Source organism: Amia ocellicauda, chromosome 2 (assembly GCF_036373705.1).
Source record: "Amia ocellicauda isolate fAmiCal2 chromosome 2, fAmiCal2.hap1, whole genome shotgun sequence".
Taxonomy (NCBI): domain Eukaryota; kingdom Metazoa; phylum Chordata; class Actinopteri; order Amiiformes; family Amiidae; genus Amia; species Amia ocellicauda.
In genome coordinates this window covers 34,685,252-34,711,123 of record NC_089851.1, presented here as the reverse complement: position 1 = coordinate 34,711,123, position 25,872 = coordinate 34,685,252, and the positions used below count along the sequence as shown (strand labels likewise).

Below are 25,872 nucleotides of genomic sequence, written 5' to 3'. Positions count from 1 at the left end.
ACCTTCCATTTCTTGATGATTGAGTAGACTGCTCACAGGAATATTTAGAGATTTTTACATATTTCTATACCCTTATCCTGACCTCTGTTTTTCAATGACATCCCTGACTTGCTTTGAAAGCATGGTTGAGCCTTTGCTTTGAAATGCATTAACTGACGAAGGAACCTCACAGAAACAGGTGATTTTATTCTGTAAATCATACAACCTTATTTTGGCAAATATATACATAAATGTATAGACCTTCCTAATTGAGAAATGTAGGCTTGTGGTTGTAGCATAAGGTACACTTATAAATTTCAATTAAAGAAGTGAATTTATAGTATCACCTTATCACGAATCCTGGAATCTTGTAGAACTCAATTTCTGTAATAATTGGACGCAGACACCAATTCCAAAGATATAAATTGTCAAATTTATTAAAAACAAAGACTAAATGTAGCACTACACTAATTATACAAAAATGGAAAAACTAATTAAAATTCACTCTAGATCAACAAATCAAAGACAAATCACTTCCGTGACCAATTCAAAGACCATGGGATTGCATATGATAACACACAAATCGTTTAAACAAAAAAGGTTATAAACACATTGACTACAATACCGGTTAGTAAGACGAAGGTGAGTCTCTCATTAGTATTGTTAGTCAGACATCAAATAACTACGCAGGTTAGTATTTATGTCAGGTAACTTCTTGTTATATATATATATATATCAGTCTCATTTACGTTTGGGTGCCGAGAAAGATCCTATCATTACAATTTCCCTTAACTGATTATTATTCAATGATTAAGGATAGGCAGGTCCACCAATAATCTAATGTCTATTAACATGTTAATTTCAGACTAAAACAGTTAAACAAGAATGAGAAGATATTTCTCGGCGTTGACGAGTTTTATTTCTAAAATTGTCAAACAAAACAGTTTAATGCAACACACATTTATATTTAAGCAAAACTAAATGATATTACACATTCTAGAGTTATGAATCACAGATTAACATTTCTAATTGATTTCTCAAATGTCATGAATCACAAACTCCAAACTGTTAACTTATCTGAACTTCGTCGCAGAGAGGCCTCTCTGGCTTCGGGCTCAGATAACAGCGCACGGCACGAGGTCCGTGTGGTTTGGAACAAAGGCAGTCCGGTTCGGCTTTGTCCAAGAACTTCCACTCAGTCGATGCACCTGGAAGTTGGGGTTTCGCGAATGTAGAGTCTTTTCCAAACAGATTTTCCACTGGTTTGAAGGCTCCAAGGGTGTGCACAAAATCTTCTTTGTAAGCATGGTCTCTCACTGTGCTTATTTGAAGACAAAGTCTTTGAGGAAAGCAGGGCCCTGTTTGGTTCCAAGGGTCGAGTTTCTTAAGACTCAATAGCTATTTAAATGACTGACACTTTCGTATTCAGTCGAATTAGTCAATTGTCCAGCTGTAAAACTCCACTGATCAGGTGGGTACAGGTGGGCCGGCGCAGTTTGTAAAGTTCTTTATTTAATAAAGTCCTTTTAAAGAATTCTTTGTATGGCTCAATCTCCTTCTCCCAGTTTAACTCTTCTGTTGCTGGCAAAGACTTAGTTGATTCCGTTTCGGTTCTGGCAACAGAGCTGTAGGTTGAGCTGTGGCAGCGGGTTACTGGTTCGGAGAGAGGGAGAGAGAGATGCTGTGCGCTACCCTTTATACGCCTGTCAGATCAATAGATGATTGGTTCTTGAGTTTGTGAGATTGGATTTCTGTTTCAGCCCCCAGTGTCCTATTGGAGGGGGCTTTTGACTGACACATTTCAAATTTAACATTACCATAAAAGAACATATGGCTTGTTTGGTATCAAATGTAAGGTAATGCTTTTACGGACTTGAAAATGTAATTGATAGAACTTAAACTTGAAAATATAGAGAATTAGAAACTCGAGGTAACATCTGTACTATTGTCTTTTTCCACAAACCATACCTCCAATAAGCATCCTGCTGGATACAAGGGAGAGGAATGGCAAGGGCTATGTTGATTTGAATTTACATTTTATTACCCCATACCTGACCAATCAGTTTGGAGGGAAATATATTAGAATATCTTTGTCTAAAACCTATAAAAACAGTAAATTAAAATGAGCAATTGAATGTGAATATTAAAAGTCCCTTTGAATAACCTGTGCTGCCAGGATTGTATCTGCTGAGCCACCTATTTTAGTATCATTTGCAAATTTGACAAGTTTGCTAACTATCCCAGAGTCCAGATTATTAATATAGATTAGAAAAAGCAACTAGATATCAAGGCCCTTGTACTGATCCCCGTGGAACACCACTAACAACCTCACTCCAGTCAGAAGCAACTCCTCCTATACATCAACCAGTTCATAATCCATCTACTTACATTACCCTGAATGCCTACAGCTTCCAATTTGAGGATCAGTCTTTGGTGTGGAACCTTATCAAAAGCTTTTTGAAAATCTAAGTATATCATATCATATGCTTTCACATGAACTACAGCTGCAGTTGCATGTTCAAAAAAACTCTAATACATTAGTAAGACATGATCTGCCTCATCTAAACCCATGTTTGACTATCTCCAAGAATATGGTTTTCAGTAAGAGACTCCTCGATTTTATGTCTAATATTTTTTTCCAAAATTGTACAGGTAATGCAGGTGAGACTGATTGGTCTGAAATTTCCTGGCTCAGTTTTGTCCCCTTTCTTGTGGATTGGTATGACATTTGCTGTCTTCCAGTCAGTTGGCACATCCCCTGTTCTAAGAGTCATTTGGAATATTTTAGTTAGCGGCTTATAAATAATTTCCCTCTTTTCTTTAAGTACTGTTGGAAATATCGCATCTGGCCCAGGTGATTTGTTTGTCTTTAATTCTGCTAGTACCTTTAGTACCTCCTCCTCATTTATCCTGATCTCTCTTAGGGTTTGAGTGGACTGATTGTTAACCCGTGGCATGTTATGGGATTTGTATTTTGTGAAAACCTCTGTGAAATTCTCATTTAGGACATTTGCCACATCTTTGTTTGTTTTCTAAGATACTTCAATTTTTAGCCTGTCACTGTCCAACAATTCAAACCTGTTGGTCATTTCTAGCTCTTGGGTCATCTCTAAGGTGTGTGCTCGCCCTTTTCTGTGGTTACGACCTACTTGAACCCAGCAATTCTGTACACTTTCCTACTCTAAGGGCTCAACCTTCCTAGGTTTTGGTGTTCACTCTATCATTAACTGGTTGACGGATTCTTCCATACCACTAATACAGCACTGATCAGCAAGCTGAGCATCAAGATCACGGACTTTGATCTCTAGGACTTCAACATACCAACATCATTCACAGTTGAAATCTTCCTGGATGCGGTCGTCCAGAAATGCAATCATTCTTGCAAACCTGTTTCTAAATGTTACAGTTTTTTAATCTCTTGGTTTCTGAGTCCAAGTCAACTCCTTAGCTTTTTTGTCACCGAGAAACAGCGCAGCTCTTTTTCAACAGCAGCTTTAAGTAGCTTTTGTCTACCTGACACCAATTCACACCTAACTGCCTCCACCTGGTTCTACCTGGACCAGAATTAATACTAGTCCTTTACTAAATCACCTTTCTTCTACCTATTAACTTTCACCAACTCAGCAGCTGTACTGAATTGACTTCAATTACGGCAAAGTTAAAACAAAATGTGGAAAAGTAAGACTGGTCTGAAACTAGGAAAACAACAAGATCACTGTCTCTCACCTATACTGTCCTGCGTCTGTGGAAACTTGTAAATACTTCTGTTCACTTCTTGTTCCCCCTCTAAACAGAGAACTAATCATGAACACTAACACAACAGTCACTGTGCCCATTGTGAAATATGAACTGAAGGCTAGTAGTGGAACAGAACACTGCAGAGGGGGCAGGAGAGAAAGAGAGAGCAGGGTGGGAGAGAATGAGAGGGAGGGATATGTAAAATAAATGTAAATACAAATCTTGGATGTGGAATAAAACTACTTTCAGATCTGTATATTCTCTGGATATTTCTTCATTAGCACAGCAATAAAATGAAAAAGTAGGATGTTATTTTAATCACAAAAAAACATCAAGAACAATTCAGAGACATACTTCAGGCCTATTTGGTGAAGCTCAGTACACTAACTGTTTAGCAGTTTACAATATTACACATCTCTTCACAAAGGTCTTTCGTCTAACTCTATCTGCGCAATTCTAACTCTTCCTCCTCCAGGCAAGAGTTTCTCTGCTTCTTGTAAAATGTTTACCCATTTCAATGTTTTGAGTTTTGCAGGGGTCTTGAAGAACTCATGGTGACACACTTGAGTATAATCCTGTAGGCTGCCACTGGGTACTTGCCCTTGTTCTTGCACTTGTCCACTCCTATTGTCAGAGCCAGCTCTCCCACAGGTATTGCAGTGCTGACTGGCACTAGTGTCCTCAAACAGTTCTTTCTTCAGCTGGGCGATTTTCTGCTGCACTCGGTCTTGTCTGAGCTTCACCACATACTCCTCCAGCGTGCTCTCCACCTCCACACGCTCCAGCTCCTCATTCACAGCCTCTGCAGAGCAGCAGTTATACCAAGCTGATCGATTGGAGGTGGCAGAGTAGCAGCAGGTGCACAGAGGAAAACAGCACAGGATGTACAGCAATGGCAGTGCAAAGATAATGTAGAACATTATCACCTGGGGGAGAAACAACATTGTCAGGAAAGTATCATTAAAAAATAAATAAAACAAAACACACTACTGTACCTAATTCAGGTATATATATTTTCTTGTTACTGTTCTACAGATACAGTTTCTTTGTGTGTTTCTAGAGAGGGAGAGGAAAGTAGTTAAAAGCTTTCAATTATATTTGAATAATGTGACTGGGTTTGTCATTGATATGCCAGTTACATGATCAAGGCACACAATGACATTTGAGGTTTACTGGCAAATACTTTACCAAAAGCAGACAAGCTGGCTGCAATCATAAAAAAAAACATATATTTACATTGCCCGAGCAGAAAACTACATTTTCAGGAGCAATCCAACAAGAAGTCTGTATTTAACCCATTAATAAAGTTGCCACCTGAGCCATGCATAATATAATGGGGCACTTGGTATTCTGCGGGTGAATATCATTCCAAATACATCCCTTTTTACACAGATGTCATGGAAATTTCACCAAACACTATTTAAAAATAACTAAAAACTCTTAGGATTGCTAACAAGTGGCAAAGTTTAAAATCAGTTTGCATTAAAGCTGAAGATCCCCCCTAATTTAACACAAAAGGTTAGATTTTTCAGTTGTTACCAACTCTGTAGATGCTAAAATAAGTGTTTCTTCTCATGGCCAAGTTTTTACAGAACAACGTCAATTATTATTATTATTATTTTTATTTCTTGGCAGACGCCCTTATCCAGGGTGACTTACAACATAAGTGCAAAAATACAGAGAAGTACAAGGCATCAATCATTTACAAATTCAATTTAGCTAAAACATAGCAATTCAAAATAATACATTTTACAAATTCCAATTCCAATTTACACAAGTACAGTAAGAGACTTCCTACATCCTGGACGGTGAAAGCTAAGTGCTGTCAAGATGTAGGGTTACAGACGAGGGCTACGGGAAAGGGAGCAAGGAGGAAAACAATCAAGAACGCGAGGAGCATAATAAGCTGAAGTGCTATCTAGCAGGGATAGAGGACTAATATTACAAGTGCTGTCGGAAGAGATGCGTCTTGAGTAAGCGCAGGAATGAGGTCAAGGACTCTGCTGTTTTGACCGGCTCTGGAGGAAGGACAGTGGAGAGGAGGCAGAGTTAGTCTTCTGGCACTGGAGGAGCGCAGTGGTCTGGAGGGGATGTATGGAGAGACGAGTGACTGAAGGTAGCTTGGTGCAGTGTGGTCAACACAGCGGTAGGTGAGGGTCAAAGTCTTGAATTGAATGTGTGCCGCTATCGGGAGCCAGTGGAGGGAGCGGAGCAGTGGAGTAGCGTGTGTAAATCATGGCAGAGAGAATACCACACGAGCAGCAGAGTTCTGAATGAGCTGGAGTGGGCGGGTAGTGGATGAAGGCAGGCTGGCCAGGAGGGAGTTGCAGTAGTCCAGGCGGGAGAGGACCAGTGACTGGACGAGTAGCTGAGTTGAGTAGTCGGTGAGGAAGGGACGGATCCGACGTATGTTGCTCAGGAAGAATCTGCAGGTGCGCGTCAGCGTGGTGATGTGCTGGGAGAAGGAGAGCGCAGGATTGAGGGTGACTCCTAGATTTTTAGTGGAAGAAGAAGGAGAGAGTGTGGTGGATTCCAAGGGGATCGAGATGGGGAGGTCAGCAGAAGGTGAGGAAGAGTGGGGGAAAAAGAGGAGATCCGATTTGGAGAGGTTGAGCTTGAGGTGGTGTGAGTGCATCCAGGTGGAAATGGCAGACAAGCAGGAAGAGATGCGTGAGGGCATGAGAGGGTCAGAAGAGGGAAAAAACAGGAAGATCTGGGCATCATCAGCATAGAAGTGGTAGGAGAAGCCATGGGAAGTGATGAGGGGGCCCAGGGAGCGAGTGTAGAGAGAGAACAGGAGCGGGCCCAGGACGGAGCCTTGGGGAACGCCTGTGAGGAGAGGTTGGGGGGTGGATGAGGAGCCTCGCCATGTCATTTGGTAGGACTGGTCGCTGAGGTAGGAGGAGAACCAGGTGAGAGCAGTCCCAGAGATCCCAAGGTCAGCGAGGCAGGAGAGGAGGATGGAGTGATCGACGGTGTCAAATGCTGCAGAGAGGTCAAGGAGGATGAGGACTGAGGAGAGGGAGGCTGCCCGAGTGCAGCTGAGGGAGTCAGTGACAGCCAGGAGAGCCGTCTCAGTGGAGTGAGCTGTGCAGAAGGCGGATTACAGAGGATCAAGGAGTGAGTGTTGGGACAGAAAGTCCGAGAGCTGACGGTGGACCGCCCGCTCGAGAGTCTTGGAGAGGAAGGGAAGTAGGGAGACAGGGCGGTAGTTCTGAGGAGAGGTGGCATCAAGGGTTGGTTTCTTGAGCAGTGGGATGACAGCAGCTTGTTTAAATGCAGAGGGGAAACAGCCTGAGAGGAGTGAGGAGTTGTGGAGGGAGGAGATGAAGGGGAGAAGATCAGGAGCGGTTGCTTGGAAGAGACGAAAAGGGAGAGGGTCCAGGTCGCATGTTGTGGGTTTGTGATGTAGGAGGAGAGCAGAAACTTCATCTGAGAGAGGTGAGAATGAAGAAAAGGAAGCTAGGTCGGTGGGAGGATTCGGTGTGATGGGAGATGAGGGTGGAGTATTGAAGAGCCTGCGGATGTCTGCAATCTTGGAGGAGAAGAAGGAGGCGAAATCATCAGCAGTGAGAGATGAGGGAGGAGGAGGGGGAGGGGGGGAAAGGAGGGACGAGAAGGTGGAGAAGAGTTTGCGAGGGTTGTTGATAGTGGATTCGAAGAGAGATTGGAAGTAAGACTTCTTGGCTGAGGTGAGAGAGGACGAGAATGTGGACAGTAGGGAGCGGTAGAGTTCGAGGGCGGCTGGGAGTTTGGTCCTTTTCCACTTTTGTTCGGCGGCACGCAGACTAGTTCGGGTTTCACGGAGAACAGCAGAGAGCCAAGGCTGAGGAGAGGAGGGACGGGCAGGACGAGACGTGAGAGGACAGAGAGAGTTGCTGACAATTGCTGACAGAAGCCAGGTTAACCAACTGATGATGCTTATTTCTAATAGGAATAATTCATGCATGCAACATTTTCTTTCATGAAACTAAGTGACAATTAACGTGCTGCTTGTGAACAACCTTGCATTATTATTATTAATAATTATTATTGTATCATTGTAATATATACACAGGTGACAAATTAAAGGAAAAACCAACATAAAGTGTCTCAGTATGGTGTGGGGCACCACGAGCTGCCAGAATAGCTTCAATGCTCTTGGCACAGATTCTATGAGTCTCTGGACTCTACTGGAGGGATGGAACACCATTCTTCCAAAATATATTCCCAGGTGTTTTGATGATGGTGGTGGAGAGCACTGCCTAACACGTTGGTCCAAAATCTCCCATTTTTATTAAATTGGGTTGAGACCTGGTGACTGCGAAGGCCATAGCATATGATTCACATCATTTTCATCAAACCATGCAGAGAGCCTTCGTGCCCTGTGGATGGGGCATAGTCATCCTGGAAGAGACCACTCCCACCAGGATAGAAATGTTTCACCATAGGATAAAGGTGATCACTCAGAATAACTTTGTAACGATTTGCAGTGACCCTTCCCTCAAAGGAGACAAATGGACCCAAACCATGCCAGGAAAATGCCCCCCACAGCATAACAGAGCCTCTCACTGTAAGGTTCAAGCAGTCAGGCCTGTACCGTTCTCTTGGTGTCCCACACATGCACTTGCCCACTTGTCGTGAACACTAGCCAGTTGAGCGTCTGTGTGACTGAAGCTCCTGTGTGTGTGTGTGTGTGTGTGTGGGGGGGGGGTTTAGGAACTTTTTTCCACTGCAAGCTTGGTAAATATGATTGTGCTGCACTTACCTGAGTCAGTTCTCCCTCTGGGGTTGGAGGCAGAGTCTTGTTCCTCGTCAGTGTTCCATTGGCACAGGGGTCCTGAAAACCACAGTTAATGTAACGCCCATCCAGGAACAAAATTAAGCACCAGCACAGCCCCGGGTACAGGATCTGGAATGACGATCTGCAGCAGGACTGGAAACTGAGACAGCACCATGCCGTGCAACAGGACATGTCCCCGCAATTCACCTTGAACATCCCGCAGAGCATCATCCCTTTACTTTTGAGCAGAAGGCTGAAGACAGACAGGGTGACGAAAGGCCCCACAAACCACAGAGCCACCTTCAATTTCCAATACTTACAGGGACAAACAAAGTCTTGCTGAACAATATACTCCAGCAGCATCAGCAGCAGCGCCACAGTGATGCTCAGCAGCAGCTGTGAGAAAGAGCCTGCTGAGATTCTGTTGAGGGCTGTGCTGAAAAGAAGTGCCAAGCCTGTCTGTGGCATTGTGGGAGTTGTAAGTGGTGTTTTGTGTACCCACAGTGCGTACAGTTCTTAGTGGCAAGTGATGTGTACAGTTCACCCAGGAAGTGGAAGTTTTTCTTTTTATGCTTGGATTTGCTCCTCAGCCTCTGAGAGCGGGTATGAGATTGCCAGTTTACTGAGAGGAAAACACAGCATCAGAAAACTCCTCTGTATCGTTACCATTCTCCAGAGCTGCAGGGAAAAGAGGGAGTGAGAGACAGTGAATGGAGGAGTTAAGCAGGTAGAACAGTAGAAGCACTTTGTGGCTTCAGTGAATACTGTAGACAGCGTTTAATTCAGGTATTCCTATGGTGTGTACATTAGATCTCCAATTTGGGAGTGGACTGCAGATATTGCTGGATTAATAAATTCTGGGACCCTGGGCATGGATGCCTTATGGGCCCCCCTCCCCCCAACTCCTCCTCTGCTAGGGAGTGTGTCTGTGTGTGTGTGTGTGTGTGTGTGTGTGTGTCAGACCTGGGTCAAATATAATTTCTGTATTTCCATTTACTTATTATTTATTATTATTAAATATTTTTCCAAAATCTTATTTATCCTGTTTTAATTTGTATCCTGTTTCACAATTACTAGTTGAATGCATTTCCACAGATCAGTATTTTATTTCTGTGTTTAAAGTTATTTGTATTTCAATGTATGGGTTTTATTTGAAAATACATTGTTATTTGTACAGCACAACTAACTCAGCTCAACAATAAATATGGTCTAACATTACCAACACATCATGACTCCAATTGAAAGTAAATGTTGAGTAGAAGTCTCTACCCACTGGTAACGAACTTTGATTACGAACTTTGATTAGGAACCTGCCTTACCCTGTTATATTTCTGTCTGCCCGGTGATCGGCTCTGCCGACCCGGGCATTTACTGTTATTTTAGTAGTGTTTTGTTTGTAGTTAGGGACTGTTTGTTTAGTTAGTGCTCAAACAGAGCTAGGTTTTGTTTTGTTTGTTTTCACACCAATGAGGGGAGCAAATAAAACAACAGCGAGCCTGTTTTGTACCAGACCAGACCCCGCCTACATACAAACCCTTTTTGTGACAGGCCCCCTAACCTGCTACACTATGTCACTCTTCCCTCTTCCCCTCTTCACTTCATTAGAGAAAGGTTCTTCAGTTGCCGTCACGAACAGGATCTGCTGCAGCCTCAAATCCCAGGACCAAAATGGGTGAGTATTTTTTATTCTACCATCCTTTTAGATTGGTTTTGGGATTTTTTTGAGCATCTCAGATTGTAATTTAAGTGAACCTGTGGAGGAGGAGAGGTAAGAGAATACCCAACATCCTGCGTCACCTACTTCCACAAGGGGGACCTCATCCGGGCCCTCTGACTCAACAGCCGCTTCCATCGCCACTGGTGCTGCTGGGCCCTGGGGAGCTTGATTTGGGGCCAGGCGATCGCGGTGTAGGACCACCACTCAGCGCCACTTCCGGAGCGGCACCCGCTAGAACACCGCACCTGATAGCACACCGTCCCCACCACTTCTAGCACGTCACAGGCGGGGGTTCGTTTCGGGGAGAGTCCCTTCCGGCCATGCCATCTGCCCTCCCAGTGTTCGACCACAAAGTCATAATCCTGGAGAGCCTCTAGCAAGTGGGCCACCTGACCTTTGGGCTCCTGGAAGTTGATCAACCAGAACTGTGTGCCATAAAGGTAGGGGCGGAAGTGTCAGATGGCCAGGACCACGGCCAAGAGCTCACGCCACGTCACACAATAGTTGCATTCTGCACGGCTGAGTGCCCGGCTGAAGTAGGCGACCACCCGCTCCCCATCCCATCTGGTCTGGGACAGGACGGCTCCCACTCCGGTGTTGCTGATGTCAGTGTCCAGGATAAAGGGACCGGGATACGCCAGCACTGGAGACTGAGTCAGGGCATCTCAGAGCTGGGTGAAGGTGGAAGCACAGGCGTCATCCCAGTGAAACCGCCGGTCCTTTTCTGTGAGGCGGAGGAGAGGGCTGGCCACATGTGCAAAGTCCTGGACAAAGCACCGATAATACTGTAAGACGCCAGGCCCAAGAAGATGCAGAGTTCCGCAACCGAGGTAGAGTTGGGCCAGTCCCGTACAGCGGCTACCTTGGCGGGGTCTGTAGCAACCCCCTCTGATCCCACAATGTGCCCCAGGAAGGTAACCTGTCTCTTAAGGAGTTCACACTTCCAGGGGTTGATCCAGAGACCCGCCTGGAGGATGCACTCCAGGATGCAGCGGAGGTTGTTCAGTGCCCCAGTGAAGTTGGGGGCATGGACTGGCGGGTGGGAGACAGCACCCACTTCACGAGGCGCTCAAAAGTGGTGGGCACATTGCACAGTCCGAAAGGCATCACAGTGAACTGCCATAAGCCTTGCCCTATATATAATGCAGTTTTTGGACAGGCCTCCGGCATCACTTCCACCTGCCAGTAGCCACTGCGGAGGTCAAGGGAGCTGAACCAGGTGGAGCCCGCAATGTATTCCAGGGCATCATCGAGTCCTTCCTGGTGACCTGGTTCACCTCTTTAATGCGGTCAGTCTTTCAAGCCAGGTGCCAGTCTACCCTCCCAAACCGAATCACTGCCAGAGAACAGAGACGAGAGACTTGACTTGGGAGGGCTTGGTGGGCCTTGCCATCCAGGGCCATGGCAAGCTGCTCGGCCATCTCCTTCATGGTCCAGTGAAGAGCCATTATTAATGTTTAATATAAGCTGTATAGACTGAACAAATTAGATTTATCAAGCTAGCAACAGGCAGTTGTTCAGGACATATCCTCTGGACATTGTTCTCCCCTCTTTGACTTCTATTCATTATGATAAGATGAACACCCAAACAGATAAAGAGCTCACAGATACCAGTTTGCTTAGTGTTTGTTTGGGGTTTCCTGTTCATGTCTCAAGGCTGAAGATGTTACATTATAGTGATTGATTTCCTCCATTGTACATTTTTAAAACTGTGAGATTGAGCAGTTTAAATGCCACAACAGGAACACACCTGCTTCCATGATGACACCCCTCCTCAGGAAGTCGGCCACAAACATTCAGACACCTGATCTCAAGACAACACTTTGGGAAACCAGTGACTGACCCTGCCCACAGACCCACATGTCATGCATTGTATAAAAGCTGTCCACTTCTGTTGTTCAACGACTCTCTGCTGGAAAGCTCCCGTGTTGGGTCCGTCTAGGCCTGGCATGTTAAATAAATACATGTTATCATCTGTGCATCAAGACTGGGTTCTTCATCCAGTGACCAGCCCAGGCTGTGAATTGTAACTGGGCCTGGTTGGTATCTTCCTCACCTCTGATCTATCAAACTGCATCACCCGGATTGTCACGCCATCTTGCGGTCTGGTAGCATGGGATGTTTGGAGCCCTCAAGCCAGTGTCTCCACTCCTTGACAGCCAGTTTGACAGTGAGGAGCTCACAGTTGCCGATGTGGTAATTGCACTCCACCGGTGACAGCTTGCCGGAGAAGAAAGCACCGGGGTGAAGCATGAACAGCTATCTATGTCGCTAGGAAAGCAAAGCCCCGACTCCAGATTCCGAAGCATCAACCTCCACGATGAATGGAAGGGAGGGGTCCAGGTGTCTCAGGATGGGGGCTGTAGTAAACAGTGTCTTGACCTGAGTGAATGTGACACTGGAGTCCGTCCAGGTAAAAGTGTGTGGGAATCTCTTTAACAGAGAGGTTAGTGGAGTGGCAACAGTGTTGAAATTGTGGATAAACCACCTATAGAAGTTTACAAATCCCTGGAAGCATTGCAGTTCCTTCACAGTGTGGGGCTGAGGCCAATTCTCCAGGTCCATGTGGACACAGCTGGCATAGATGACGTAACCCACGAAACCCACACGCTGGCAGTGGAACTCGCACTTCTCTGCTTTGACATAGATCCCATTTCGCAGCAGACACTGGAGCACCTGTCACACCTGGGAAACATGTTATGTTCATACGGTGAGGAAGAGTAGATCAGGCTATCGTCTAAGTAGATTATGACAAAATGATGCAGAAAGGATCTCAGTGCCTCGTTCACAAATGCCTGTAAGACAGAAGAGGCATTAGCAAGACCGAATGGTATTCGTAATGGCCCGTGTTGGTAATGAACGCCGTCTTCCATTCATCCCCCTCTCGTATCCGAATGAGGTTGTAGGTGCTGTGCAGGTCCAATTTTGTAAAGTAACGGGCTCCTTTTATTTGTTGCAGGGCGGCTGGCACTAATGGCAGCGGGTAACTGTACTTCAAAGTCACTGCGTTGAGACCCCTATAGTCAATGCAGCCTTTTGGTGGTGGACGGCTGATTCCCAGGTCCAGGGTCTTCTAGATGTAATCCTCCATGGCTTGTGATTCTGGGAGGGAGAGAGGGTAAATACTACCTCTGGGAGGAGAGGTGCCCAAAAGGAGGTCAGTGGCACAGTCCTCAGATTGGTCTGGTGGTAAACGGGATGCCTGGGTTTTGCTGAAGACCGCTGCTATGTCCATGTATTCAGGAGGAATCCATGTCGGAGCAGAGAGAAGGGGACTTTCAATATATCTAGCTCTGCAAGGGGGAGACAGACATTTGGTGAAACATCTCTGTCCCCAGGAGATTACGTCTCCATCAGTCCAGGAAATTACTGGATTAAGGTGAGAGAGCCATGGAAGTCAGAGGATCAGATCTGCTCCAGAAGAATCGATAACCAAGAAGGGCAGATGTTCTGTGTGCAGCAGACCGACAGACATGGTGATGGGACTTGTTTTATGGGAAACTGTACCATAACCAATGGTCAGGTTGTTGACAGCATGGACACAAAGAGGAGGTACACACACTAAGAGTGGGATGCTCGATTCACTGTCTTCCAGTTGATGAAGTTCCCTGAGGACCCTGAATCTAGCAGTGCAATTACAAACACAGATTTAGAATCTGAGCCTGAACACAACATTGAGCAGGGATTACTAGAGGACACAAAGTTGTACTCACAAGGTCATCAGGGGTAATTGAAGAGGAGCCAGAACGATGAGAACAAGCATTGTGGAAATGCCCAGACTGTCCACAATAGAGGCATAGGTGTTGCTGCACCTTCCTTCCGCAGGGTGGATGAACATCTCCATAAAGTGAGTGAGGAAGGCAATCATGGACTGCATCACCTCTCCTTATTGCTCCCATATCGTTGACAGAGGGACAGAGGGACGGAGGAGCCAATAGTGGTGCGTGTTAGAGGAGGTCAAAACAGGTGTAGGTCAGATACGGGCAAGACATGGCAAACACAGGCTGGGCATAAGGGTCATTGTGGTCTCAAGCAAGGGTCGACCGATCAGACAAACAGAACCAGAGGAAGTCCAAGGTCGAGGTCGAGGTCGAGGTCGAGGGGCAAAGCCAGAGGTTTAGGATTCAAAGGATTAACTAGGCACAAGGATAAACTGCTCAGAGCTGTAGTGGATACTGACAAAACTTTGCATTGAATGAGAGTCAGGAAGGGGTTTATGAAGACCAGTAGGAGAAGCAGATGATGGAGAGCAGGTGTGTGGTGAGTAATCAGACTGCTAGTTGTGAAGATTGAATGAGTGACTGATTGAAGCTAGAAGAGGAAACCGGTATGGAGAGGGCAATGGCAACCTCTAGTGGGGACATGCGGATGTGCATTATACAGTGGTTGTCACACTGGCTTCAGGAACGGTTCTTTTTGAACCTGTACCAGTGTAGATTGGACTTCAGTTGGAGGAAGCTGAAACAATAAAGACCTATGAGCCGCACAGGCAGACAGCAGTCTTAGTGCATAAGCTGACTCTTCATTAAGGAAATAATTGACTGGACACATTTTTTTGAAAATGTATTTCCCTGACATACCTGAGTATCTTTATTGAAATCATTGAAAAGGTTTATTTTCCTAAATATATGTTGTTAACTAAATATATTACATTCATCAACTAAATAAATGGTGTGGCATATGTATAAATAGTAATAATATATATCGATGAAAATAACTTTCTAGTATATATATTTCTAGTAAGAGATTAGGAACAGCTGTTAGCAATGCTAACCAAATAATTCAAGAAGGTTTGACGAGGGTTGGAGAGTTGAAAAGGCTTGAGAAGCTGTAAAAGATCATTTGTTTTGTTGGAAAGAAATGTGCTGCCACTTTTAGTGTGTGAGTTTCTGATGGTGATTGAATCAAGTATGAGGGAGAACAGGGAATTGGCTTGTGGTGCAAACTATATATATATATATATATATATATATATATATATATATATATCGATCAGCCATAACATTATGACCACTGTTTACTGTTAGTGGGTGGGATATATTAGGCAGGAAGTGAACATTTTGTCCTCAAAGTTGATGTGTTAGAAGCAGGAAAAATGGGCAAGCGTAAGGATCTGAGCGACTTTGACAAGGGCCAAATCGTGATGGCTAGATGACTGGGTCAGAGCATCTCCAAAACTACAGCACATGTGGGGTGTTCCCGGTGTGCGGTGGTCAGTACCTATCAAAAGTGGTCCAAAGAAGGAAAAGTGGTGAACTGGCGACAGGGTCATGGGCGGACAAGGCTCACTGATGCACATGGGGAGCGATGGCTGGCCCATGACCTCTGTGAAGTTGGCACCCCATATAATTAAATAATCACCAAAACTATTCCATTCATGTGTGCTGTGTTTGTGCTGATTTGTGCCGCAAAAATGAACATTTGTGCTGGTTAGGTCTTTGAGATATTACGCATTCTTTTTTGGGCTGTGTGACGTCACTCTCCACCCCATCTCGCTCAAATTGCTCCAAACCGGTGCCATTCGTTTGTGCTCGATTTGTGCCGGTTTGTGCCGTTAAAACAAACGCTGTAACTATTTCCCTTCCTTATATAGCAAGAATGTTTTCGGGAGCGGTGACTTCATTCTCCACCCCATGTTGTCCAAATCGCTTCAAACATTCGTTTGTGCTCGATTTGTGCCGGTTTGTGCTGTTAAAATAAACGCTGTAACTATTTCCCTTCCTTATATAGCAAGAATGTTTTCGGGAGCGGTGACTTCATTCTCCACCCCATGTTGTCCAAATCGCTTCAAACCGGTGTCATTCGTTTGTGCTTGATGTGTGCCGGTTTGTGCCATTAAAATGAACACTTTATCTATTTCCCTTCTTTAGAAATAAAAAATATGATTCGGGGCTGTAACGTCACTCTCCACCCCATGTTGTCCAAATCGCTCCAAACTGGTGCCTATCGTTTGTGCTCGATTTGAGCCGGTTTGTGCCATTAAAAGAAATGCTGTAACTATGATCGTTTCTTAAATATAACAGAAAACTCGATTTGTGCCGGTTTGTGCTGTTAAAAGAAAAAATCTAACTAATTCCCTTACATAGAAATAACAAAATTATATCCCGGATCTGTGACATCAGTCATGCATTTACCCCATCTCGTCCAATGCACTAATTTTCTGACTCGTTCGTTTGTGCTCTCGGTGCAGGTTTCTTACCGTTGCTGTCATTTTTTTTTTTAATGTATTTGTGCTCATGTAGCACTTGTTTGAATTCACCTTGTGTATATTGGTACTTAACATAATGTTGTTTGTGTTCTGGTCCATCGCTGAACCAAGTATTACATCTCGTTTATTACCATTATGTTTTAGGAGTTTATTCAAAGTAAAAAGTAGACTTAACCTCAGTGAATATATCGTTAAGGCCACTGCGTTATAATAACCGTTTGCTCGATTAGTTAGTGTGTGACTTGATACAAGTGCAGCTTATGTTCAAAATGGTTATTGCATTATGCAACGACCACGATGGAATGATTGGACAGGATAAACAGTTTCACAAGAAATGGAGATAGTTGAAGCTTTTCATCTTCAAATTTGGCTCATCTCTGCTTGCAGTTCTCAGAGAAAGCTGCATAAACAGTGAAGCAAGTACAGGTGAGGTGTGTGTTTTATTATGTTTCAAATATTGTACAGTGGAGACCACTTATAGCGATCACGGTTATAGCGATCAACCGCTTATATGGATCAAAAAGCTTGGGACGGAATTGTTCCTATACAAATGCTGTTTAAATAATTTGCTTATAGTGATCAAGTACTCCGCTTATAGTGTTAATTTTGGGTCTTTTCATACATTTCAACATATGGAGAAAAATAAATAAAACGACGAACGTGATTGATATAAGGGGTCTCCACTGTACTAAAAAAAGTCTAAACATAGATTAGTCTCAGTTTGATAGCTAGACTAATCTCATGCAAGTTAGTAAAAAGTGAACTTGGTTTTGGACAAACCCATGATCCAGGCATCAATTGACAAGTTTGTTAATTTACTTTTCCAGGCGGCACAGAGCTGACACACAAAACAGAGGTAGACTAATTTTGTTTGTATGCTAGTTATTGTTATGGCCCAAGCTGTGTCTTAGCCTATTTGCACTACCGACGTATTTTGAAAGTATATCAAAGTCAGGTAATAATGAAGCTGTCAGTTTCATTACTTTATATTCATGTAAATATATAAATGGTAATAAAATGGTAATCTGCATGAGAAATAAATTAAACATAAAAAAATTGGATATAACGATCATCCGCTTATAGTCATCAATTTGACCCGGACGGACGTGTTGTAAGTTTCTTTTTCTTTTTTTCATCACAGTATCATCTGAAATATCATTAATGTCAAATAACTTGGTAATTAGTTATGTTTAAATTTCAACATGTAATCAATATTGAAGATTAAGGTATCAAGCAGAATGCAGCCTACAGCATTTGCTATTTAAAGATGGAACAAAGAACAGACAACACCCAATGCTTGTGTATACTTTCAAATGCAAAGATTAAAAAGCTTCAACTATCTCCATTTCTTGTGAAACTGTTTATCCTGTCCAATCATTCCATCGTGGTCGTTGCATAATGCAATAACCATTTTGAACATAAGCTGCACTTGTATCAAGTCACACACTAACTAATCGAGCAAACGGTTATTATAACGCAGTGGCCTTAACGATATATTCACTGAGGTTAAGTCTACTTTTTACTTTGAATAAACTCCTAAAACATAATGGTAATATACGAGATGTAATACTTGGCTCAGCGATGGACCAGAACACAAACAACATTATGTTAAGTACCAATATACACGAGGTGAATTCAAACAAGTGCCACATGAGCACAAATACAGGGCATATGTGATTTGGATTTGAAGCTTGAAGTTGCTGCCAATGATCAAACGGTCAATATTAAAAGAAAAAAAAAATGACAGTAATGGTAAGAAACCTGCACCGAGAGCACAAACGAACGAGTCAGAAAATGAGCGCATTGGACGAGATGGGGTAAATGCATGACTGATGTCACAGATCCGGGATATAATTTTGTTATTTCTATGTAAGGGAATTAGTTAGATTGTTTTTTTTAACAGCACAAACCGGCACAAATCGAGCACAAACGAATGACACCGGTTTGGAGCGATTCGGATGACATGGGGCGGAGAGTGACGTCACTGTTCTTTAAAAAAAAAAAAGTTTTCTGTTATATTTAAGTAACGATCATAGTTACAGCGTTTCTTTTAATGGCACAAACCGGCATAAATCGTGCACAAATGAATGATACCGATTTGGAGCGATTTGGACAACATGGGGTGGGGGATGACGTCACCGCTCCGAAAACATTCTCGCTATATCTAAGGAAGGGAAATAGTTACAGCAGTTACGGCACAAACCGGTGATTATTTAATTATATGGGGTGCCAACTTCACGGAAGTTGGCCCATGTGGTCCGATCCAACAGACGAGCTACTGTAGCTCAAATTGCTGAAAAAGTGAATGCTGGTTCTGATAGAAAGGTGTCAGATCATCTGGTAAGATGGTAGCCATTTTGTTAGGGTGACATCCATCATGGTGAGTGTCCAAGGGCACCTCACCCTGCTGGTGTGGAGGTGTAATGTTTAATAGGATAAACTATGTTTTTAAGGTTATATTGTTTTATGATACTGTGTTGGTAAATTAAAAAATAAGAAAATAAAAGTTTTATATATATTAGGTTATATTGTTTTATGATACTGTTTTAGTAAATTAAAAAATATGAAAAGTTTTAAATACATATATTTTTAAGGTTATATTGTTTTATGATACTGTTTTAGTAAATAAAAAAATAAAAAAAGTTATATAGTTATATATATATATATATATATATATATAAGGTTATATAGAGAATAAGAAAATAAAAGTTTAAATATATATATATATGCCTTGTTGATGCTAGAGGTCAGAGGAGAATGGGCCGACTGATTCAAGCTGATAGAAGAGCAACTTTGACTGAAATAAGCACTCGTTACAACCGAGGTATGCAGCAAAGCATTTGTGAAGCCACAACACGTACAACCTTGAGGCGGATGGGCTACAACAGCAGAAGACCCCACCGGGTACCACTCATCTCCACTACAAATAGGAAAAAGAGGCTACAATTTGCACAAGCTCACCAAAATTGGACAGTTGAAGACTGGAAAAATGTTGTCTGGTCTGATGAGTCTCGATTTCTGTTGAGACATTCAGATGGTAGAGTCAGAATTTGGCGTAAACAGAATGAGAACATGGATCCATCATGCCTTGTTACCACTGTGCAGGCTGGTGGTGGTGGTGTAATGGTGTGGGGGATGTTTTCTTGGCACACTTTAGGCCCCTTAGTGCCAATTGGGCATCGTTTAAATGCCACGGCCTACCTGAGCATTGTTTCTGACCATGTCCATCCCTTTATGACCACCATGTACCCATCCTCTGATGGCTACTTCCAGCAGGATAATGCACCATGTCACAAAGGTCGAATCATTTCAAATTGGTTTCTTGAACATGACAATGAGTTCACTGTACTTAACTGGCCCCCACAGTCACCAGATCTCAACCCAATAGAGCATCTTTGGGATGTTGTAGAACGGGAGCTTCGTGCCCTGGATGTGCATCCCACAAATCTCCATCAACTGCAAGATGCTATCCTATCAATATGGGCCAACATTTCTAAAGAATGCTTTCAGCACCTTGTTGAATCAATGCCACGTAGAATTAAGGCAGTTCTGAAGGCGAAAGGGGGTCAAACACAGTATTAGTATGGTGTTCCTAATAATCCTTTAGGTGAGTGTATATATATATAATTTTAGGTTTTAATGTTTTATGAATCGTTTTAGAAAATTAAAAAATAAGAAAAATAAAAGTTATCTTTCAAGTCGGAAGCACTGCCCAAGGGGGAGGGGTTTCTGCACACTTCCGTGGGAACCCGATCGAAATGTCACTCAAAGCTGCCATTGGCCCCTGCGCTTGTCACTCAGAACAGGTCCCTTCCCACTTCCTGTTCTATAAAACGTGACGTCAGCGCAGGTTCGTCCTCTTTTGCCTCTTCGCTTGACTCAGGAACGTAAGCTCTGTGTGTCTGTGTTTGTAATAAACATTCAAACTGCGTATTTCAGCTGGCTGGCTCACTTCATAGTGTTGTTCACCACCGTTTTCACTACACATCATCTCTTGCCGGCTTGCACCCACACTACAGCCCGCGGCTGCGGCTGTGGGAGATCTCGCCCTCCCGGTCCGTGCATGCGTGCCTCTGTTTTAGATCCCGCTACGGCTGGTGGTCTACTACCCTTGGCCCCCACGGACCCCGGACTCGGCATCACCTGGATTTCCCCAGAAACCCCCGCACACACGGTGTGGTTAAGCCTACGGGCCTAAGCGGCGCTTGTATCCAGCACCTGGTGCTTGGTATACACAGTGTTCAGTCCGGCAACAGCAAGGTTGCGTGTGGTTGGTGTCACAACGCCCCCGTGTATATAAACGTTGCCAGGTGGAGACGCACTTACAGTGGCAGGCCCGCTAGGTGCTCCAACTTGTTGCAGTTCCAGTTCCAGTTGTTGTGTGCCCCCGGTGCAAACACTGCTGCATGTTTCCCTGTGCACGCGCGTTTGCGCTCGGCCCTCGGCGATGAGCTCCTCTCGCCCCCGCCGCTGTGCCGCTTGCAGCCACCGCACCTTGCCTGCCTGGAGTGGGGAAGTCTCATGCCCTGTCTGCCCTGCGTGGACACAGGGCCAGGCGCTTTCAAAGCAGCACCTCTCGCATTGGATTGTGGACACCATTACCATGGACTATGAGTCTACCGGGACCCTGGTGCCTAATCACCTGGTGGCCCACTCGACTCGAGGCGTTGCCACATCGTGGGCCCTTTTTCAAGGTGCCTCCTTGGCAGACATTTGTGCAGCTGCAGCTTGGGCCTCGCCACTTACATTCGCCCGGTTCTACAGGTTGAATGTGACGGGACCGGTCCCTTCCATTGGGAACCCGGTTTTGGCTGTAGTCGAGCCCCAGTAGCCTGCAGGCTCTGGCTCCTGCCTTTCCTCTCCAAGTCTGCCCCTGTAAGTGCATCCTGAGGGAGCTAGTGAACCGTGTCGTTCCCTACCACCAGACTATGCCTTCCAGATGTGCACCCACGCGAGCTGCTCCTGGATGTACAGACAGCCCTGTCGATGTGTTCCCGGGGCTTGTCGTGCGGCCTACAGGCATGTTGCCTTAAGAGGCCGCCCTGTATATAGTTTGTTCATTGTAATTGTGTTGTGGTGGTGCATGTGTTTGGCCTGTACCCCGCTCTGTGTATTGGTCAGCAGGTCTGTGGTCCGCTCTGGCTGTATTACGCCATAGAACAGGGGTCCGCTGCTGTTGTCCTCCAGCGTTTTCCAGTGCCCCGCTGTGTACATAGTTCATTTATTCGCACAGTAGCGTTAGCTGCGCTATTCGACAGGTGTCAACAGGTCATGAGCCAGCTCCTGCACCCCGTGATGTATATATGTGTATATATGTATTATGTGTTAAACAGCAGGACTGTGGCTCCATTCTTTTTTTCCATTCTCCATTGTAGAATGGAATTTACTGCCGCTGTTCCCAGCTGATGGCACTTGAGTTCGCTGCCTTGCTGTGTATATAGTTCCTTTGTTAACACAGTAGAGCTAATGTTGCCCTGCATTAGCTGGTCTAATCAGCAGGCGTCAACTGCTCCTGTGTTCCATGGGCGGCGCATTACTTCGTTCCTGCACCCCGTGGTGTATATAGTTCATTTGTATGAAATCTAAATTGTCAGCGCAATGGAGCTTTTCCACTCTGTACTGTTAGTCGAGTTGGATGCTCTTGTGCTGCATGAAGGTCTTGCTGTCACGCGATATATATGTATTGTGTATTGTTCAGCTCGGCTACGCTGTTGACTAGCCAGCTATGTATTATATTGTATTTTTCAGGGGTCCACTGCCATGATATTGCCCGGAGGCCGCACAAGTGCTTGATTGCCTGTGCCAGACATTGTGCAAGTAGATTTGGCCTCGCTCCTAGCTGCACTAATAGAGCAGCTGGCCTTGCTCTTGTAAGCAGAGGGCGTAAGAGTTAAGCTCTGTAGCCCCGCTTCGTATATGCTGATTGCAGACAGTTCCCGGTAGAGCGTGACTACGGTCCTCGCTCTTGGATGGCTCAGGTGTGGCCCTATGGGGCCTCTGAGGTTAGTGTCTGGAGTTGTGTTGCCTAGGTCCCTAGCGGTGCACCTCGGGGCAGGCTCCCTTATCAGCTCGCTGCCTCCTCCCTTGCGACGGTTTTGTTATACAGTAACCCCTCCCCCTTGGGCAGTGCTTCCGACTTGAAAGATAACGATAGGTTGCGTATGCAACCCCGGTTATCTGAAAAAGGAAGCACTGCCCAAGGGTTGCAAGGTCGCGTGAGAGTCACGTTTTATAGAACAGGAAGTGGGAAGGGACCTGTTCTGAGTGACGAGCGCAGGGGCCAATGGCAGCTTTGATAGAGTGACGTTTTAAACGGGTTCCCGCAGAAGTGCGCAGAAACCCCTCCCCCTTAGGCAGTCCTTCCAACTTGAAAGATAACTTCTTATTTTTTAATGTACTTAAACAGTATCATAAAACATTATAACCTAAAATATATAAAACTTTTATTTTCTTATTTTTTAATTTACAAACACAGTATCATATAACAATATAACCTTAAAAACACTTGGACGTGCCCTTGGACACTCACCATGATGGATGTCACCCTAACAAAATGTCTACCATCTTACCAGATGACCTATGACCTTGTAAATGGCCGATATCAGCCAAGATGGCTGACATCCAAAATGGCCAATATCATCCAAGATGGCTGACAAGGGAGGGTCAAATGGTAACCCAGGGGGGTGCTGGGAAGGAGAGAGAAGTTCCGGTTCAAAGGTACATAGGGAGGGTCAAAGGGTAACCCAGGGGGGTGCTGGGAAGGAGAGAGGCGTTCCGGTTCAATGTTACATAGGGAGGGCGGGACTTCTGGCTGTCAAAATAAATGATGCTGACATCTATACTACTCGCCTACAATGGGCACGTGAGCATCAGAACTGGACCACAGAGCAATGGAAGAAGGTGGCCTGGTCCGATGAATCACAAGTTCAAGGTGTTGACTTGGCCTCCAAATTCCCCTGATCTCAATCCAATTGAGCATCTGTGAGATGTGCTGGACAAACAAGTCCGATCCATGGAGGCCCCACCTCTCAACTTACAGGACTTAAAGGAACTGCTGCTAATGTCTTAGTGCCAGATACCACAGCACACCTTCAGAGGTCCAGTGGAGTCCATGCCTCGACGAGTCAGGTCTGTTTTGGCAGCAAAAGGGGACCTACACAATATTAGGCAGGTGGCTATGTTATGGCTGATCGGTGTATATATATAGAAATACATAGATAATTAATTGAATTATAAAGCCATATCAAGTTAAGAGTCACAAACTCTATCTAGAGAAGAAGATCCACCCTCCAGTAAATGGGGGGGGGGCAGGGGTAGTGACATTGTCTGTGGCCTCAGTTACCTGCTGCACGCCTGCCAGCCAGCAGTCAAAAAGAAAGCTGAGATGACTGTGAGAGAAAGAAAAGGCAGTAACCTTGTAACTAGGTGCAAGGGTTCAAAACTACTACAAACAGTTAATAACTTGTATCTGTTTTCACAGGGGCCAGCAACAATGAATATCTCTCACATTCATCCCACAGGTCCCCTACCCACATGCTATGACACATCAAGTTTCATATTCTCCCCTCTTGCATTGGCCTCCACTCTATGTGGTGCAGGCCATAAACCATCCTCATTTCTACTGATACCAGTGTCAGATGGTCAGGAGGGAGTGGATTGGTGGAAGCATTGGAATGGTGAAAGCAAAAGGGAATTTCTGTGTATGCAAAAATAATGGTGAAAATATAGGAAAAGGAAACACAAACAGCCATACAAATCCAACCTCCTTTACATCCAAGCTGCAACTGCAGGATATAGAGTCTTGTGGGACTATAGGTTTTTAATTATGTGTCCTTTTCATAATTTAATAGATGGACAGAGTGAAAAGAACTGTGTTGTTTAGTTGAATGAAATGGAAAAGGAAAGGTAATGTTTCAATATAACTATAAGTGGGTACATGAAAACCTGCTGTAAAACAATAAATAATAATAATAATAATAATAATAATAATAATAATAATAATAATAATATATCTTATGTGTTAACAAAGTCAAACCTTTGTAATGAATTAAAATTATATATATCTGCTCTAGTTATAGGTGTATATAGTGATACATAGTGCTATAACTCTATAATTTGGTTCAAATTTTCTGGGAAAATATAGATGATAATGCTTAAACAGAGGATCACACAACAGTCATCAACACAAGGCTTACATTTGCAAAATAAGGATGGAATTATGTAGTCCATAATTAACAATTATTGTTTATTTGAAAGAGGAACATATTAGGACAATGTATGTCCATTAGTACTCTAGGAAGTAAAGTTGATTGAATAAACACAGGAAATATGATGCTGCTGATGACAAATGAGTGCTATACTGAAATAATTTGTGTTTCTGTTAAAATAGAACCAAGAACATATTAATTGTCCCTTACTGGAAACCTTACAAATTGTGCAAATGTCAACCCCTGTATGATTAATCACATGTGATAGAGATTACTTTTATAAGGAGACTATCTAATGTTGTGTGAACGACACATTGTGTCTACAGATGACAGTAGGCTGTGGGAGCAGCATTAAAGACAGCCATACGGCATCTTTAACAGACAGATGCTGAGGTGCACAATGCAGAAGTGATAGTTGATTCAGTGGAGAAACAAGTTAAAATTGTATAATTAAAAGTTTCCCAGATTATAGGAATCTACAATCTATTGTGAAACAGCTCAGATGGCGTCCGCAGTAGCATCAATTCTTGTATTGACAGTTTAATTTATAATGTGTTTTTGGTGGAGTGGTCAAATTACTGAAATTAATATAACAAAGCCATGAAGTAAGACCAAGGGCCGTATTAAATCAGAACATTGTCCCACCCATTAATAGCAAACTACAAAACTACACACCTGTACATCATAGCGGTTATATTTATCACCCCCTCATCACATCCCATAGTTTCTCCTACTATTTCTATGCTGATGATGCCCAGATCTTCCTGTCTTTTCCCTACACTGACTCTCTCAACCCCTCTTGCATCTGAGTTTGTCTGCAATCTCTGCCTGGATGCATTCGCACCACCTCAAGCTCAACCTCTCCAAATCGGATCTCCTCTTTTTCCTCCACTCCTCCTCACCTTCTGCTGATCTCTACATCTCAAACTTCTTGGACACTCTCCCTCTTCTTCCGCTAAAAACCCTGGAGTTATACAGCACATACTTCACACTAAAGATCACTAAATAAATAAATAAATATAAAATGTAAAAGGTAGACTGTGACTTACCAACTCAGATTAAGCATTTTGTTTGCATTGGAAGGCAATAAAATGAAATTATGCTGGTTTGTAGTTTTCCTCATTTAATTTTAATGAGTAGTTGTGTGTATATGCAAGTAATGTGTGCGGGTGGTGGAGTGAACTCAAAGCTGTTTCCAAGGCACTGTGATAATTGCACAAACTCTGAAGGCGTAAACCGTGTAAAGATATTTCCGGTGAGA

The 25,872-nt window shown here is 43.9% G+C and overlaps 1 protein-coding gene across 1 annotated transcript; it reads right to left on the bottom strand.

The window, feature by feature from the left end:
• Positions 1-395: 395 nt before the first annotated feature.
• On the bottom strand, positions 396-25,872 carry LOC136769503 (uncharacterized). The gene is made up of 3 exons (XM_066723315.1): positions 25,661-25,872; positions 8,465-9,157; positions 396-4,643 (listed from the first exon to the last, which is right to left on the bottom strand). Exons 2-3 carry the CDS (start codon positions 8,945-8,947, stop codon positions 4,137-4,139), a joined length of 990 nt encoding a protein of 329 aa, XP_066579412.1. The 5' UTR covers positions 8,948-9,157; positions 25,661-25,872; the 3' UTR covers positions 396-4,136.

Excerpts from the sequence above, each read along its gene's own strand:
- LOC136769503 (XM_066723315.1), bottom strand. The coding sequence starts at position 8,947 with ATGCCACAGACAGGCTTGGCACTTCTTTTCAGCACAGCCCTCAACAGA. Across the intron at positions 4,644-8,464 it reads CAGAGGGAGAACTGACTCAG|GTGATAATGTTCTACATTAT; the intron begins GTAAGTGCAGCA and ends TTTCTCCCCCAG.